Source organism: Panthera tigris, chromosome D1 (assembly GCF_018350195.1).
Source record: "Panthera tigris isolate Pti1 chromosome D1, P.tigris_Pti1_mat1.1, whole genome shotgun sequence".
Lineage (NCBI taxonomy): Eukaryota > Metazoa > Chordata > Mammalia > Carnivora > Felidae > Panthera > Panthera tigris.
The window spans coordinates 106,623,045-106,640,166 of NC_056669.1; the positions used below are offsets into that span (position 1 = coordinate 106,623,045).

Consider the following 17,122-nt stretch of genomic DNA (forward strand, 5'->3'; position numbering starts at 1 on the left):
GGACGGCGCTGGGGACGGAAGGGGGGATACAAGGACACAGCAGGCCCCAAGACCCTCATCCAAGCCTTCTGCAGACCTGTCGTGCGGCTTCTTTGTTCCGTGAAGCACACGCCGGCCCAGGAGGAAAAACCAGCTTCTCTCCTCCACGCTCTAAACCCTTTGGCTGCCCCGGGTGCTCTCGCACGTTGCCCTGCCTCTCGGCTGCAAAAGGCCCTCCCGGGGCCGCCACTGCCCGCCAGTAGGTGACCGAGCGCGTCACTGACGTCATTGGTCCCTCCCCCCCACCCCCCGTCCTCAAATAATGGCTCCCTTCACCGAGCGGTAAAGAAATTACTGCATGAACGGGACACCTCCCACGGCCCCGCACTGTCCGACCCGTTAACACGAGGGGATCCAGCGAGTCCCCCCGGCCTCCCCAGGGTGAGACCCCGGGTCCGTCCCACCCAAGTCCCAGCTCCTTCGGTGTTTTCGACCCTTCGGCTACTAACGGCGGGATCTGGGCACGGCCCGGGAGCTCTCCCGAGGTCGACCCAGACGTCGCCCCCACCGGCCGGGACCCGGGGGCTCTGCGTCGCCGGGGAGCAGCGGGTCGCCTGGGCCGGACTCGCAGTCCACGGAGCCGGGAAGCGGCGCGAAGACCACCCCCGCTCCCCCCAGGCCGCCAGAGCCACCGCGGCAGAGAACCGCGGGGTCCTGAGATTCCCATAAACCCCTGCAGAGGTGAAACCCCGCCTTTTGAAGGGAAGCCGTTTAAGCCTATCACCGCAGAGTGTCGGCAACTCTCCGCCCAATCGACTTTTTTTTTTTTAACCCGAAGGAGGTTCCCTCACGGAGTCCGTCAGCCCAATGGGAGAGGTGGAAATTTCCAGAAAGAACAGGACCAATGGGCGCGGCCAGCGCGGCCACGATTGGCGGGCCAAGCGACCAATCCCCGTCGCAGAAGGGCGCCCCTCCCTCCAATCGTGGAGCCTGGGGTGGGCGGGGCTTGTCGGGAAGAGTCCAATCCGGAGGCGCGGGGGAGGCAGGGCTGAGGGCTTACTCTCGGGCGTCCAATGATAGAGAAACAAAGATGATGGGCCAGACTTCAAGCCAATAGTAGGGAAGGATAGAAAGCCCCCTCGGGAGCGCGACCAGTGAGCAGGCGAGGAAGGGGCGGGATCCGGGGGTCCCGGCAGCTTCTAGTAGGTTCCAGAAGGCGGCGCGTGCGGTTGGGAACGCGGAGCGGACGGAGTCGATTCAACGGGGTTCCGGGCCGGGCTATGGAGCAGGTGAAGGGGGAGGGGCGGGCCGAGGCCCCGGGGCCACTCGGGGACAGGCCGAGGCCGGGCCGCGAGTGGAGGAGCGGCGGCGGGGCGGGCGCTAATCGAGGCGGTCGGGGCGGCGGCCTGGGGCCGGGCGAGCAGCTGGGGAGGCGAGGGCGTGAGGGCCGCGGCCCACCGGGCGGGAGGTGAGCAGTGTAGCCAGGCCCGGGCCGCGGGGGCGCGGGGTCCACTCAGCGCCCGTCGCCTGCCGGCTCGGCGAGGAGGACCGGGGACGGCGACAGTCCGGCTCTAAGTCGGGCCCGCGGCGGGAAGAGAGGCCGTGGCTGGGCCCCGGAGGCCTCCCGGGAGGTGGCCCTGGACTGAGCCGGCGGCGGGGGTGGGGGGGGGTGGGGTGGTGGGTAGGGCGGCGCTGGGAGGGATGGAGGTGGGCGGGGGGCTTCGGAACCGGCGGGAGGGACCGGGTCCACGCCAGGGAATGCGCCACCCGGGAGAGCGGGGATTGCCGACGGAGAAGCCACCCGGACTTGGTCACAGTTAACTTGGAGGGATGCAGGGAGCGGGGACGGAAATACACTGGAAGTAGCCAGGCAGCACATCCTACTTTCCTGCATCTGGAAAGGCCGGGCTGGAAGAGCGTTGATGGAAGGTTTGAAGAGTAAGCGGGCCGATTTATCTGCCTGGTGCAGGAAAGGGACGGTGCGGCGAAAGTCCGTAGAACCAGTCCAGGTCTAGCAGCGTCTTGCAGAGAGATATGAGGCTCCTCCCGTTCTTTTTTTTTCTGTTTTGGGGTGTGTGTGTGATTCGAGAGTAGCTGAAGGCTGATCTTTCTGGAGAGTTGGTTTCTGGTTACCCAAGGAGGAATTGGTCGCTGTAGAAAATGTCGTGTAGTAGGCTGTGTAGATTAAGCAGCCAGAAGTAAGTTATTTGTCTCGGCTCATTTTTAGGGGACCGAGTTTGCAACCGCTGCTGGTTGCTTGTCGGTGGCTTAATTGTATCCTCCGCAGCCCGCAGGTTGTGAAAAGCCTGGAGAGATTTTATTCAGTCGGAAACTTTGTCGGTGGAAGCGTAACGATGAACCAGATCTGGAGCCTGTTTGGTAAATTAAGAAAGAGTGGAAGTGGAGGGGTTAAAAAGTTTTTGCTCACTTGGGATAGTACAGTTGCATCTGGGATTAAACAGACTGAGGTACGGACAAGAAAATGAGTTCTGGAATGAGAAGCACATCGCTCTTCAATGGAAGGGGTTTGTCTCTCAGTTATCAAAATAGGAAAAAAAAAAACAAACTTTTTAAAATCGCACCACCCGTTGTAGATAGAGTAGATGGAGCTAAAACACATACGTGGGGGCAGACAGTGAATGAACGAGTGAAGTCAGGACGGCAACTTGGTGATTGTGGTGCAGGCAGCCTGGCGGTTCACCTCTGTGTGTCAGGACCTGCTCTCCTGGGCCGGTTGGACATGCGACGCCTCTGCCTTTGGTTTTCATCTCCAGCTTGGAGATCTGGATTTCAGTTTTAGGAAATAATCCAAGGTGGAGGGATTGGAGTGTCCAGTTTTTCATGTTTTGATGTTTTAAGCTTCGCGCTTTTCAGATAAATCCCAGGGTAATTAATACACCTTTTACCCGAGACCCAGTGTGGACCTGCAACCGTGTAGCGCGTTTATTTAGCATGATGGCATTTGCCATCATGTGCCTGGTGTGCTGGTATTTTCTATCCTACTTGATCTTTTAAAGTGCTGGTCACCACCTGCAGGCTTGATTTCCTGACCTACTGCTGGTCAGCACTCCGTGTGGAAACGGGGGTTTTGTGGGAGAGACAAGAAGTCCACGGCGCCGTTCTCAGCTGCCGCTTGATACTAGTTTTTTAAGTTTTTGCTTTCTGGTCTCCTTCCCGGGTTCGAAGGTTTTTATCCCTTGCTAAGATTTGGCCCTGTTTGCCGGCTTTTTCTTTTTCAAGGCCGTCTCTCCCACATCCCTGGTTGATGGAGGGAAGTTCCCAACTGGTTTGTCCCGAGGCTCCAGAAGTGTTTCCCTTAACACTTCTTTCTTGCATCAGTCCGTGCCAGCTCACAGCTGGATGATCGATCTGGAGAGAGAATGGTGTTAGGAGAAGCCCTATAATCAGGACCACGTTCTGAACGTTGGAGAGGGTAGGGGATTAAACCACAAGTAGGTTGTTATTGTCTTGCGTATCTTTTATAGTAATAATTACATGCGGCAAAGACTGATCTGGGAGTTAGCTCTACCACGTTGTGATGGGTGACCCCACCTGGGCACGGAAATAGATTCTTCCTGATTACGGGTAAGCATCTTGAGGCTCCCAAGAAGCCATCGCGAAGCCTTCAGGTCGCTCGCTGGGGGGCCTGTGTCCCTGCCCACTCCTGCTCCTCCCTTCGCCGTGGTCTCTTCCGCGAGGAGTGACCGACTAGGCCACTAGGCCTGTGTTCGGTTTACCGTTTGGGCTCCTTGGCGTTCCCGTGGCCAGTGAATTTCTTTTTCCACGAAAGGAGCTCATGAGTGTGTTCTAGAGAGTGGCTTCGTCAGCCCCAGGTGGAGGCTTGGAGAAAACAGTGGCTGCCTCGCGTTCCTCTGAACTGGAGCCAGCGGAGAGCGAGGCGTCAGCCTGCTTTTCCTGGTTACTTACTTTTCTTGTTGGCCCCACCCGAAGGTGTGGGAGATGGCAAATGAATTCACGCACGCTTTCTTTCTCTCGGGGTGTAAAGTAACTTTTTTGTTGACAACCGAAGTATGAGTGTCGCTTAAAAAATTGGGACCGGATGGGGCGCCTGGGTGGCTCAGTCGGTTGAGCGTCCGACTTCAGCTCGGGTCACGATCTCGCGGTCCGTGAGTTCGAGCCCCGCGTCGGGCTCTGGGCTGATGGCTCGGAGCCTGGAGCCTGCTTCCGGTTCTGTGTCTCCCTCTCTCTCTGCCCCTCCCCCGTTCATGCTCTGTCTCTCTCTGTCTCAAAAATAAATAAAACGTTAAAAAAAAATTGGGACCGGCGCACCTGGGTGGCTCAGTCGGTTGAGGGTCCGACTTCGGCTCAAGTCATGATCTTGCAGTCCGTGAGTTCAAGCCCCACATCGGGCTCACTGCTGTCAGCATGGAGCCTGCTTCGGGTCCTCTGCCCCTCTCCCGCTTGCACACGCACGTTGTCTCAAGAACTAGGAAAAACGTGGAAAAACAGCGCGTTACGGAAGAAACTACATGGGTTCCTTTTTTTCCTCAGGTGAACGAGCTGAAAGAGAAGGGCAATAAGGCCCTGAGTGCCGGCAACATCGATGATGCGTTACGGTGCTACTCTGAGGCCATCAAGTTGGATCCCCAGAACCACGTGCTCTACAGCAATCGCTCAGCGGCCTACGCCAAGAAAGGTGACTACCAGAAGGCTTATGAGGATGGGTGCAGAACCGTGGACCTGAAGCCCGACTGGGGCAAGGTAAGCCGTGGGCGGACTGGGGCTCTTGACGCTTCCCAGAAATGCCTCCTTGCCGTGCCCTTTTCGAATACTGGGCCCTCCCGACCCGGCTGGCCGCCCGTCCCGGTAGGCTGCGTGGCGTATCGCCCCTCCGCTGTCCTCCCGGTCGGAGGATGCTCCTCGGAGTCGTGGCACTTGTCGCGTCCGAGGTGCCGTCGGTAGTGAAGGCAGGTCTGATCTCTGGCGCTGCTGAGAAAGAAAATGCCACCGGAGGAGAGGACGACCCCGGGTCGGAAGATGAATCGAGGTGGGGCGGGTGAGCGTCTTTGAGAGGTGGCCGGATCCTTACGGTTTTCAGTCTTGGCGTCACGTGCTTCTCCTCCTGTTTTCCTTCGGCCTTCACGTGAATATCCATTTTGTCCCAGGGAGCGTAAAATAGCTTCTTTGGAGTTCGTCTTCTGGACTTCCAGGTGTTCTTTATTTTGTCGTGTTCTTTCTTTTTGGTTTAAGGGATATTCGCGAAAAGCAGCAGCTCTTGAGTTCTTAAACCGATTTGAAGAAGCCAAGAGAACCTATGAAGAGGGTTTAAAACATGAAGCAAATAATCCTCAGCTCAAAGAGGGCTTACAGAATATGGAGGCCCGGTTGGCAGGTAGGCCCCAGTACACTGTTGGTTTCTTTCTTTCTTTCTTTCTTTTTTTAAATGGGACTAACTTCGGGGCACCTGGGCGGCCCAGTAAAACATCTGACTCTCAGGGCCCCTGGGTGGCTCAGTTGAGTTGTCCGACTTCGGCTCGGGTCATGATCTTGAGGTTTGTGGGTTCAAGCCCCGTGGCGGGCCCTGTGCCGACAGCTCGGAGCCTGGAGCCTGCTTTGGATTCTGTGTCTCCTCCTCTGTCTCTCTCTCCCATGTTCATGCTCTCTCTTTGTCTCTCGATTATAAGTAAATGCTAAAAAAAAAAAAAGTCTAACTCTTGATCTCCACTCAGGTCGTGGTCTCACGGTTTGAGCCCGGTGTTGGGTTTCTGCATGGGCAGCATGGAGCCTGCTGGGGATTCATATTCTCTCTCTCTCTCTCTGTCTCTCTCTGTCTCTCTCTCTGTCTCTTTCTGTCTCTCTCTCTCTGTCTCTCCCTCTGTCTCTCCCTCCCTCCCTCCCTCCCTCTCTCCCTCCCTCTCTCCCTCCCTCTCTCCCTCCCTCTCTCTCTCTCCCTCCCTCCCTCCCTCCCTCTCTCTCTCCCTCCCTCCCTCCCTCTCTCCCTCTCTCCCTCTCTCTCTCTCCCTCCCTCCCTCCCTCCCTCTCTCTCCCCCTCTCTCTCTCCCTCTCTCCCTCTCTCTCCCTCTCTCTCTCTCTCTCTCCCTCTCTCTCTCTCTCTCCCTCTCCCCCTCCCCCTCTCTCCCCTCCCCCTCTCTCTCCCCCTCTCTCTCCCCCTCTCTCTCCCCCTCTCTCCCCCTCTCTCTCCCCCCTCTCTCTCCCCCTCTCTCTCCCCCTCTCTCTCTCCCCCTCTCTCTCTCCCCCTCTCTCTCCCCCCTCTCCCCCCTCTCCCCCCTCTCCCCCCCCCTCTCTCTCCCTCCCCTCCCTCCCTCCCTCCCTCCCTCCCTCCCCTCTCCCCCTCTCCCCCTCTCCCCCTCTCCCCCTCTCCCCCTCTCCCCCTCTCCCCCTCTCTCCCCCCTCTCCCTCTCTTTCTCTCCCCTCTCCCCCTCTCCCTCTCTCTCTTTCTCTCTCTCCTCTCCCTCTCTCTCCCTCTCTCCCTCTCTCCCTCTCCCCCTCTCCCCCTCTCCCCCCCTCCCCCCTCCCCCCTCCCTCTGCCCCTCCCCCACCTCTCTCTCTGTCTCAGAAACAAAACACACTTTTTTTTTTCCCCTTAATGTTTACTTTTTGAGAGAGAGGGAGACACAGAATCCGAAGCAGGCTCCAGGTTCTGAGCTGTCAGCACAGAGCCCAATGTGGGGCTCAAACCCACGAACCGTGGGATCGCAACCTGAGCCGAAGTTGGATGCTTAACCGACCGAGCCACCCAGGCGCCCCAAAACACACCTTGAAATTTTTTTAATGGGATTAACTTTGAGGCTCCCTCCAAATGTCTGGTGGGCTAGGGGGCATAAAACTCAAGCGAACTGACTTCTCGTCATATGCTTTCCTTTGTTCGGAACAGAGAGGAAGTTCATGAACCCTTTCAACATGCCCAATCTGTACCAGAAGTTGGAGAGCGACCCGAGGACGAGGACACTGCTCGCTGATCCTACCTACCGGGAACTGATAGAACAACTGAGAAGCAAACCGTCCGACCTGGGCACGTAAGTTGAGGCAGCACCGTTGTCTCTGGAAATGGGTGTGAACGTGGTACTTCTTTTCTGGGATCCTGTGTGTGTGTGTGTGTGTGTGTGTGTGTGTGTAGAGGTGTTCCTCAGACAGCAGGGTTTCTGCCTTTGTTTTTCTCCAGTGAGCGGTAGGTATTTGTTGGTTTGTCTTTCTGGAAAGGGTTAAAGAGGACACGTGTCGGAATAATTTGGAATCTTCATTCCTAACCTTCAAGTGGCTCTCTGCTGCTCTCCCATAATTCTGATCTGGCGCCAAGTCTATCCTTTCCATACATATCAGACGCCGTCTCCTGGGATGTTGCAGTGAAGGTCATGGTGGAAGAGTGTGTCAGGCGTAAAGACGCGTCTCTTAGTCATGCTGGTATTCGTGACTCTGAATCTCTGAGTCCTGAGATCCCGTCCCTCTTTGTGTCTCCTGGCTTCGAGAAGTAAATTTGACATCTGTTAGCTCATCGGGAATGGATTTTTGAAGGGTCGAGTGTTCCCCGGTGGTACCTCATGGCTGGTGCAGAATCTCGCAGTTTTTTCTGTGGGTGAGCAGCTCTCTGACACGGTAATCTGAGGTTTAGTGGCAAATGTGGGTTTAAGCTCCGTTGTGGACAGGGCTGCCTGGGTGACTCAGGCGTCTGACTTGACTTCAGCTCAGGTACGTGATCCCGGCATCGTGCGTTCGAGCCCCGCCTCGGGCTCTGTGCTGACGGGCACGGAGCCTGCTTGGGTTTTTCTCTCCCTGTGTGTCTCTCCCCTGCACACACCTGTGCGCCTTCTGTCTCTCTCTTTCGAATAAACTTAAAAAGAAAAACACTTTCCAGAGGAGTGATGAGAGTTATTCCACTGAATTCTTACTTGAAAACCTAATATTAAAATCAGTTGTGAGGAGAAATAATAAATCATCGTGCTTTTCTTTTCTTTTCTCTTTTTTTTTAAACCACTGCTAGGAAACTGCAGGATCCCCGGATCATGACGACGCTCAGCGTCCTGCTGGGGGTCGACCTGGGCAGCATGGATGAGGACGAGGAAGTGGCCGCGCCGCCTCCTCCGCCGCCTCCCAAGAAGGACACCAAGCCAGAGCCGATGGAAGAAGATCTTCCGGAGAATAAGAAGCAGGTCTCGTTTTTCCTCCTTCCTCTCGCACGTTTCGGACAGCGTTGTCCGCAGGACGTCCGGGACGCGGGGGCGGCGGTCGTCGTTGAGCGCTGGGTCACTGTTTTCCGTCGGAGCGGTCGGCGTGTGAAACGCTTCCCTTTCTGAGCGATTTCACAAGAACGGCGCGCGTGGGACCTGTGGCTGCACGAGCTGCCCTTCCGAGGTCCCCGGAGCTGCGCCCGTGCCACCAGCGTGGGTGTGGGTCAGGGCAAGCCGGGCAGGTTCTGGGTGACCCTTGTCCTTGCTGTGACCCAGAAGGATGTCGTCTACGCGCGTTCTCAGGCGTCTGTTTTCTGGTTGGACGTGGCGTGTAGTTGAAAGTTGTCCACTTAGCGACACTGGCTGCCAGAGCAGGAGGCGTGTGCTTCGGTGATTTTATTTCCTTTCTTATCAGGAACAACAGATTGTTGCCAAATTAAGCGCTTTCACATGAGTAAGCGTCGGTTGTTCGGGGTGTCTCGAAGTTGGAAGCTGGCCCTGTGGTGTGGGCGGTGAAGCGCTGTGCTGAGACTCGTGCCCTGGGGACAGACCCTTGTCAGCATCCCCGACCCCTCCCTCTGCCGCTCTGACCACAGAGCCCCCGAGGTGGCCGCCTCACGGAAACGGGACTTGCCACGGCCTCCCGTGGTCAAACCGGGTAGAAAACTGCTGTTCTCTCCCAACTTGCTTCAGGTCAGAGGGATTTTCTCTCCCCTGAAAAAGCTCTTTATTTTCTGACCAAGTCCAGGAGAGTAGATAGAAAAGGGGGAGTTTTCGAGGAGGCAGAGGTGAGACCTTAGCATCCCATTCTTTTTCTTTTTTTTTTTTTTAATGTTTATTATTGAGAGGGAGACACAGAATCCGAAGCAGGCTCCAGGCTCTGAGCTGTCAGCACAGAGCCCCACGCGGGGCTCAAACTCACAAACTGCGAGATCATGACCTGAGCCACCCAAGCACCCCATTAGCGTCGCGTTCTAACAGCCCTCTGCCTTTAATCCTGCAGCTGGCTGAGAAGTGGCCGCAGCGCGGGGACCGTGCTCCCGCACGCAAGGCTAGTCGTGCGCGCTGCTCGGCCCGTGACGGGTTGCAAGCTCTTTGCCGCCTCCATTCGGTTTGCTCAGTGCTCCTTCCACACCTCATCTAGGCGCTGAAAGAAAAAGAGTTGGGGAACGAGGCCTACAAGAAGAAAGACTTTGACACGGCCTTGAAGCACTACGACAGAGCCAAGGACCTGGACCCCACCAACATGACTTACATGACCAATCAAGCAGGTGAGGCCCAGGCCGAGGGGTGAGTTCGTTGTCGGGCGGTCCCGGGGAGGGACACGGGTTGACTCTTCGTTAACCATCCTGCCCGGCAGCCGTGTACTTCGAGAAGGGCGACTACAGTAAATGCCGGGAGCTCTGTGAGAAGGCCATCGAAGTGGGGCGAGAAAACCGAGAAGACTATCGACAGATTGCCAAGTACGCGCGACCTTCGGCGGTACCTCGAGTGGGGTGGAGGGGTCGATGTCCAAGACCTAAGTTTTCCTGCGTGGGGAGGAGGGTGGCTGGCCACACAGCCTGCTCTGTAAGCCGTGGGCTGGACAGGAGGCCACGGGCGTCCAGACAAGAGGTGTTTGGAGGGTGTGGTGTCCGAGCGGGGTGGGGGCGGGGGGCTTCTCTCCAGGAGCTGCCCTTGTCTCTGCTTTGCTCTCAGCACATTCCTTTTCTGCTTGTTTCGTTAGAGCTTATGCTCGAATTGGCAACTCGTACTTCAAAGAGGAAAAGTATAAGGACGCCATCCATTTCTACAACAAGTCTTTGGCAGAGCATCGAACCCCGGATGTGCTCAAGAAATGCCAACAGGTGGGTAGGGAAAGAATACGGGTCCTGGTATTTCTTAACTTATCCACTGTAGTATTACGTTTAATAATGAACCGTTAAGATTTTTTTTTAAGTCGCGTCTTTGGTCATTTTATACCTCGTCCTTGTCACTTGACAACGTGTAAGGAATAACCACGATTTTTTTGCTGTCCTTTTTGTCGGCCAAGATCGTAACCTTTTACTGAAGGTCAGTGCACTTAGGGTTATTATTGTGACTTAAGATTTATTTTTTATTTTACACAAAGCGTTGTGTTATCATGCCAGTTGTCCTAAATTATGAAGTGGGGTCGATTTTTATTCACAGAAAGACGGGTCAGGAAGTGAATTGTGCTGTTAACACATGCCTCATATTCACATCCTCGTATTCACGCTTAATCTTGTACCAAGCATATGTCAGTACTGCTCATCGGTTCACTGTGTGTTTTCATGATGAGGAAGGTGTAATTCTTTTGTTTTTAAGTAAGTAAGCTCTTTACCTAACCTGGGCTCGGACTCCCAGCCCCAAGATGATGAAGAGTTGCATGCTCTGAACAAAAACTAAAATGTTGCTGACGGTACTTTCTGAAAATCAAAATCTGAATCAGACCCTTATTTTAGTCCAATGTTTAGGTTTACAACAGTGTAAATGATTACTCCGAGGATTATTTTTTCTTAGGCGGAGAAAATTCTGAAGGAGCAAGAGCGGCTGGCCTACATAAACCCCGACCTGGCCTTGGAGGAAAAGAACAAAGGCAACGAATGTTTTCAGAAAGGTATGTTACAGGGGCGCCTGAGTGACTCAGTCGGTTAAGCGTCCCACTTTGGCTTAGGTCATGATCTCACAGTCCGTGAGTTCAAGCCCCGCATCAGGCTCTGTGCTGATAGCTCAGAGCCTGGAGTCTGCTTCGGATTCTGTCGCTCCCTCTCTCTGTCCCTTCCCACTTGCGCTCTGTCACTGTGCAAAAATAAACAATAAAGGTACATTCCAGCTCAGGTGACAGCTTCTGGATGAGTGATGAGTGATGCAGACGTGTTCTCTGTGCCTTGGCGGGCTGCAAGCTAAATGCCCTCGGTGGGGGAGGAGGGTGGCTTTTTGCTTTCTAAAAAAGTTTCTTCTTTCCTTACCCAGGGGATTATCCCCAGGCCATGAAGCATTACACGGAAGCCATCAAACGGAACCCAAAAGATGCCAAATTGTACAGCAATCGAGCCGCCTGCTACACCAAACTCCTGGAGTTTCAGCTGGCACTCAAGGTGGGCACATCGGGGAGTGTGCAGTGCCTGTTACGGCAGCGAATCTGTGCGTGAGGAACGTTGTTTTTTCTCTTTTCGCGTCGTCAACGTCTTTTTGATGTTCTTACTTTGATCTTAGAGTCAGAGGGATGGTGCCGTGCGTGTGAGGTTTGTAAAATGCTGGCTCAGTCCTGGCCCATCAGTAGTTAGTGTGGTTGGGAATATTTGGAAACGTGGATCCGTTTCCTTCTTCGCCGATGATGGATTCTTTTTCTTCCCCATCGCTTCCCCTCCCCCCTCTCCCTTTTTTTTTTTTTTTTAAACACTTTACATGTTCAGTTCATTGGGGTCAAGTCCATTCCCATTGTTGTGCACCCATCACAGCCTTCCTCATCGAGAACCTTTCCATCTTCCCAAACTGAAAGTGCACCCTTTGAACACTAACTCCCACTCCCCCGACCCCTGGCGGCTACCATTCCGCTCTCTGGCTCTCTGAATGTGACCCCTCTAGGGACCTCCTGTAAGTAGAACCATCCAGTATTTGTTCTTTCGTGTGTGGCTCATTTCCCTGAGCGTCGTGCTGTAGCAGGTGTCCGTGTTTCCTTTCTCCTGAAGGCTGAGTACTGTTACCTCGCACAGGTACCCCGCTTTCTGATCTTCTAGGCATCCTCTCCCAGCGGTGGTGCTGCATCCTGGGGCAGCACAGTGTCTGTCTGCCTGTAATTATGTGTGCGTTTATACTGAAGAACCGTGGCATCGTTTCCCGCAGAAGCTTCGCCATCTTTGGTCCTTTTTTGATTAGCTCCCTTAGCAGCTCTGCTGTTCTCGGGCATATTGAGTATGGTCTCGCGTGATCATGTCGACGCTGGGAAGGAAATCTTCGTGGCTCTCTTGAACATGACCTGCTCTGTGCCTCTGTTAGCGATTTCTAAACTGTTCTCTAGATGACTTTGAATGTTTTTTATGTTTATTTTTGCAAGAGACGGCGCGCGAGCAGGGGAGGGGCAGAGAGAAAAGAGACACGGAATCCGAAGTGGGCCCCAAGCTCCGAGCTGTGAGCACAGAGCCCGACGCGGGGCTTGAACTCACGGACCGCGAGATCATGACCTCTGAGCCAACTAAGGAGGCCCAACCAACGGAGCCACCCAGGCCCCCTCCTCCTTTTTTTTAAGTGTTTATTTTTGAGAGAGACGAGTGTGAGTGGGGGAGGGGCAGAGAGAGGGAGGCTAGACGATTTTTAAAGTGTGGTCCATCCCCGGACCATCTTCTGGGAAGGTGACAAAACGTGACCCATCTAGAGACACACACGGGTTTTGTTTTTTGAGGCCACTAACTTCTGGGCCTGTGCCTGGCTTCGAAAGGTCACCCGTGTGGGTACAAGGGCAACGTCAAAAACAGGTTGGTTTGCGAAGTGCAGAACCTCGGCGGTTGCCTGTGAGGAAGAGCACGTCCTCCCCCAGCTACACAAAGGGAAACAGTGAACGGAACCATTTCTGATCTAGCTTTTGGCTGGAATAGTTGCAAGCGGGCCGGGGTGTTGAAACTCTACCGCATTGCATTCTTTTCGCTGGGATTTTCCACCTTGTAGGTACTTCAAACAGAAATAGCCAGAACGTCTGTGTGCCCTCCACCTCTTTTGGCAAGAAGTAGGGATGCGTTTTTGTGGAACCATCTGCGAAAAGAAGTAGGCTAGGTTTTGGCACTCTGCGCTCCTGAGTGCTTTTCCCGAAAGGATTCTTCCCTTCCAGTCACAGTGTCAGTCGCACCGCCTGGTCGTGGAATGGAGGCCCGAGGGCCATCTGCTGCGGTCCTCTGCTCAGATTTCCCCCCAAATCCCCTTGAAAGCTGCCCGTGTCCAGGTTGTGTGTTTCCTCTGGTTGTCACGTCCTTTTCAGTTCCTCAAACGAGAACTTTGCCCACTTTTTGCATTTTTTCCCATAACCTCAGCCTTTTGAAGAGTCTAGGCCACTCGCCTTAGGTGGGGTCGGCGGTCCATAGTGTGGAATGGCCGTCCCTCGTGGTTCTGCTTGACTTGCTCTCCCAGCCGCCTCGGCTGGGCCGTCTGTGGGACGGCCCAGATGCCCGGGTTAACAGAAGTGCCGGATGCGAAAGAACGCTGTCGTGGGGCCAGGCGAAGAGTTCTGTTGATCGTTCTGCTTTCGAGTAGTTTATCTGAAGGAATGAGCCTAATTTTCTCCTTTCCTCTCCTGCCCAGGACTGTGAGGAATGCATCCAGCTAGAGCCGACCTTCAGTAAGTGCTTTCCCGCTCCCTCTCCGTCCCTGGACGTGGCCCAGAGAGCGAGAGAGGGGCCTGCGGCAGGAGCTAGCGGCGCCAGCGGGGTGGGGGGAAGGATGTTGGTGTTCGCATGACAGGGTGGGAGTGGTGCCCCTTGGAGCCGCGTTCCGGAAAACGCCTCACCGCTCCCGTCTCTGTCCGCAGTCAAGGGGTACACGCGGAAAGCGGCTGCCCTGGAAGCGATGAAGGACTACACGAAAGCCATGGACGTCTACCAGAAGGCCTTAGATCTGGACTCCAACTGTAAGGTGAGGCTGCCTCTGGCCTCCGGGGGTCGGGGGGAGTCTCTCCCCTGCCTCCGGTCCTCCTCCGGGTCGTCTCGGTGCTTCTTCGCCGACTCTTTCCTCTTGCCCGCTTCTCTCTGACTTCCCGCTTCTCCGTTCCCTGTGTTTGGGCCGAGACGGTGACCCGGTTAGTGCTAACGCCCTCCCCTGTTGGCTTTGCTGGGATGCAGGAGGCGGCAGACGGGTACCAGCGCTGTATGATGGCCCAGTACAACCGGCACGACAGCCCCGAGGACGTGAAGCGACGGGCCATGGCCGACCCCGAGGTGCAGCAGATCATGAGTGACCCGGCCATGCGGCTCATCCTGGAACAGATGCAGAAGGACCCCCAGGCGCTCAGCGAGTAAGTAGAGGGGGGCGGAGGTGGCCCCGGGGGACGAGGTGGAGAGAGGTGCGGCCGCACAAGGTGGGTAGGGATGCGATCGGTCCGGGCGAGCGGCCGCCGTGTGTTCTCTTCCGTCGAAAAGGCGGCGGGGCCGTTGGCGGGGAGCCCAAAGGGCCTCCTTGCTGCGTCGGCCACGGTAGCTGGAGCCGTCTGGCGGGAAGACGGGGCGGCCTCGCTGAAAGCTGTGTCCGTGGGCTCCTGCCGGGCGGGGCCCGGGCCTTCACAGAACGGCGCTCTCCGGAGACCCTTCAGCCGCCTCCTGTTGGCGCCTTTCGGGGGGGTCGCATGGGGGTGGCTTCGAGAGCAGAAAGCCCTTTTCAGGTCAAGTCTCATTTCACCTAACTTGGCTTTTTTTTCCCCATCAGACACTTAAAGAATCCTGTAATAGCACAGAAGATCCAGAAGCTGATGGATGTGGGTCTGATCGCAATTCGGTGATGACTTCCTCATCATCCCCTTCCCTTCGCCCTCGTGTGGAAAGAGGAGCCGGGACCGCGGCCAGCCGCGCCGAGCAGAGGGGAGAGCAGGGGAGAGCGAACGACTTCTGTCTCTATATTTATATAGACCCACGTGGAAGACACAGAGACTCGTACTCAAGTTACTCGCACCGCCGCTGCCTCTGGGCCCTCCCAGCACACGCATGGTCTCTTCTGCCGCCCTCGGGTTCCGTGTTCCCTTCCCCGCCCTCAGTCGCTGTCTCGGCTGCTCTCCCATAGTTGGTTATTTTTTATTTGGGGCAGTGGGCACGTACGGGGAGGGGAGGGTGTTCTTCCCGACCTCAGCTCCCAACTGTCTTCACGTTGTTAACTCCACGTGCCCTTCTCCAATAAAACAAGCCAGTCGGGCGTGGTTATACGTTGTTACGTCCTTGTAATTTTGTTTTGCTAAATGACTTTGAGGCCGAGGTCCCGCAGGGTTCCCACCTGGAGTGCGGGAGAGGTGGGAGTGTGAGTTGACTGGGGACCAGAGCCTCTTTGTAATGGGGCTGCCCTGGGTGACCTCCGTGCTTCGGTCACTAGGTGGCGCTGTCGCCCCACGCCAGCTGAAAGGGTTGGGGGGTGGGGTGCTTCCCTATCCAGAAGGGCACCAAACTCCAGAGGTTCGGGTAATTTCCTGTGCTGTTTCGCTCTTCACCCTCTAATCTCCGCCAGAAACCAGCTGGATGGAGAGAACACCGGCTCCCGGGCAAGAGCAAAAAATGTTTCCCGGTATGAGAGTCTTTGGACCACCTTCTTGGGAGACCCAATCTCAGCTGCTCTGTGTTTGCGTTTTGAGAGAACTCCCCGCTCTCACTTCTGGCTCTTTGCTCAGAGGAGGCCCCCGTGCACCTTTCTCCAGATCGGGTTTCATCCCGCACCAGCCACTTCTGCCATGCTGCCTCAAGTTCAACCCCAGTGAGATCAAAATCCTCCCGATGTGCCCGCTGGGGATACCACATCCACCCCGGCCTGCTGTCAGTTGGCCCCGCTGTCACGAAAAACAGCGATGACGTTGCTGAGGCAGCCAGTGATTGGAAGGGCCTGAGGAGGACAGTAAAACTGTTGGGGACAGGCCCCTGATCCAGGGCGTACCTTCTGCCGCTGCCCTGATCAGAGCCCCCAGGGAACTGCCAGGAGACCAGGAAGACCTGAAGCATAGTCAGAATACTCACTTTCAATGAGCTTGTCAACAGTGCCCAGCATACGGCACCAGCCTTTACCTAGAGAACTCAATGGAACCGTTGAGATCCTGGAGACTGCCCCGTGGGAGCGGCCATGTCGAGGGCCTCGTGACACCATAGATGACGTCAGCAGGGGTGGGATGCCCAGCTAGTTGAGAACTACGAAGGAAGATCCTTCAATAAAGGATCATTTGGCAACCACACACACAAAAAAGACCTCACTGCTCTCAACCAAACTTCGAGTAGGCTTTTCATTCCACTTGAACGTGATTGCAGCAAACTCTAAAACCTTGGACTAGGGTGGGAGTGAAACTTCCTCATTTGCTCCAACGGAGCAGCTTTCTGAGCTAGGAAGCTGCTGAGGCCAGCAGCCGGCTGCACTTCCTGCTGCCTTGACTTTGCATACACTGGCCTTCCCCTGGGAATCTCCGGCAGGCCCCCTCCTCCATCTGGGTGGCAAGTTCAGAAGGGCCTCATCTCCGCGGGCGCCCTGCTGCACTCCGGCGCTACTGACCAGAGGCTCTGTTCCCTCCGGCCCCAAACCCATTCTCTCCAGAAAGGCTCCATTCCTGCCAGGAGCCAGCAGTGAGCACAAGGCCTAAAGCTTACATCCCGTGTCCGACTTTGGCTCAGGTCGTGATCTCGCGGTTCGTGGGTTCGAGCCCCGCATCGGGCTGTGTGCTGACAGCTGAGAGCCTAGAGCCTGCTTCGGATTCTGTGTCTCCTCCTCTCTCTCTTCCTCCCCTACTCACGCTCTGTCTCTCAAAAATAAAGATTGAAAAAAAAAAAACTTACATCCCAGTGCAGATGATGGGACCCTCCAAGGTCACATCTGAGTAGGGGCCTGACAGGAGGGACCCTTGGGGGTTACTGATCAAGCGCGTCACATGTGGAGGGACAGAGTGGAGGTGGGGTGGGGAGGTGGTGAATGACCAGGGACCAGTTTCTCTTCAGCCATTCCCCTGCACAGCTCTGAGGTTTACATGTTTAAAAACAGGCTCTTATGGGGGGCCCAGAAAAGAAAATTGTTTCCCCTTCGGGGTCTTCTTCAAGGGTCTGTGGTGATAAGGGACTTCTAGGGCTTGAACTTGCTTGACCTCCCAGGTTCCTAAATAACCCGGATCCGATCCTTTCAATGGCATGACTTTCTCTCTCGACAGCCCGGTGGTGTTTCATGGCCCAAAGGCCGCCACTTTGTGACAGGCTGGAGATGGGAGATGGCTTCCTACAGGGGACGGTTCGTGCAGGAAGCAGGAGTTGGTGGCTTTTCTGGTTTGAACCGAGCTTCCCTCC

General features: G+C 55.6%; 1 protein-coding gene across 1 annotated transcript; it reads left to right on the forward strand.

Moving 5' to 3' along the window:
• The first annotated feature begins 1,165 nt into the window (after window positions 1-1,165).
• STIP1 (stress induced phosphoprotein 1) lies at window positions 1,166-15,024 on the forward strand. The gene is made up of 14 exons (XM_042958550.1): window positions 1,166-1,268; window positions 4,492-4,701; window positions 5,191-5,332; window positions 6,836-6,977; window positions 7,940-8,108; window positions 9,271-9,397; window positions 9,487-9,589; window positions 9,853-9,973; window positions 10,647-10,743; window positions 11,100-11,224; window positions 13,419-13,455; window positions 13,645-13,748; window positions 13,955-14,127; window positions 14,535-15,024. Exons 1-14 carry the CDS (start codon window positions 1,260-1,262, stop codon window positions 14,605-14,607), a joined length of 1,632 nt encoding a protein of 543 aa, XP_042814484.1. The 5' UTR covers window positions 1,166-1,259; the 3' UTR covers window positions 14,608-15,024.
• Window positions 15,025-17,122: the final 2,098 nt, after the last annotated feature.

What these genes read in the sequence shown, in the direction of transcription:
- STIP1 (XM_042958550.1), top strand. An exon ending in TTCCGGAGAATAAGAAGCAG is followed by an intron (nt 8,109 to 9,270) that starts GTCTCGTTTTTC and finishes CACCTCATCTAG; the next exon opens with GCGCTGAAAGAAAAAGAGTT. An exon ending in AGTTTCAGCTGGCACTCAAG is followed by an intron (nt 11,225 to 13,418) that starts GTGGGCACATCG and finishes TCTCCTGCCCAG; the next exon opens with GACTGTGAGGAATGCATCCA.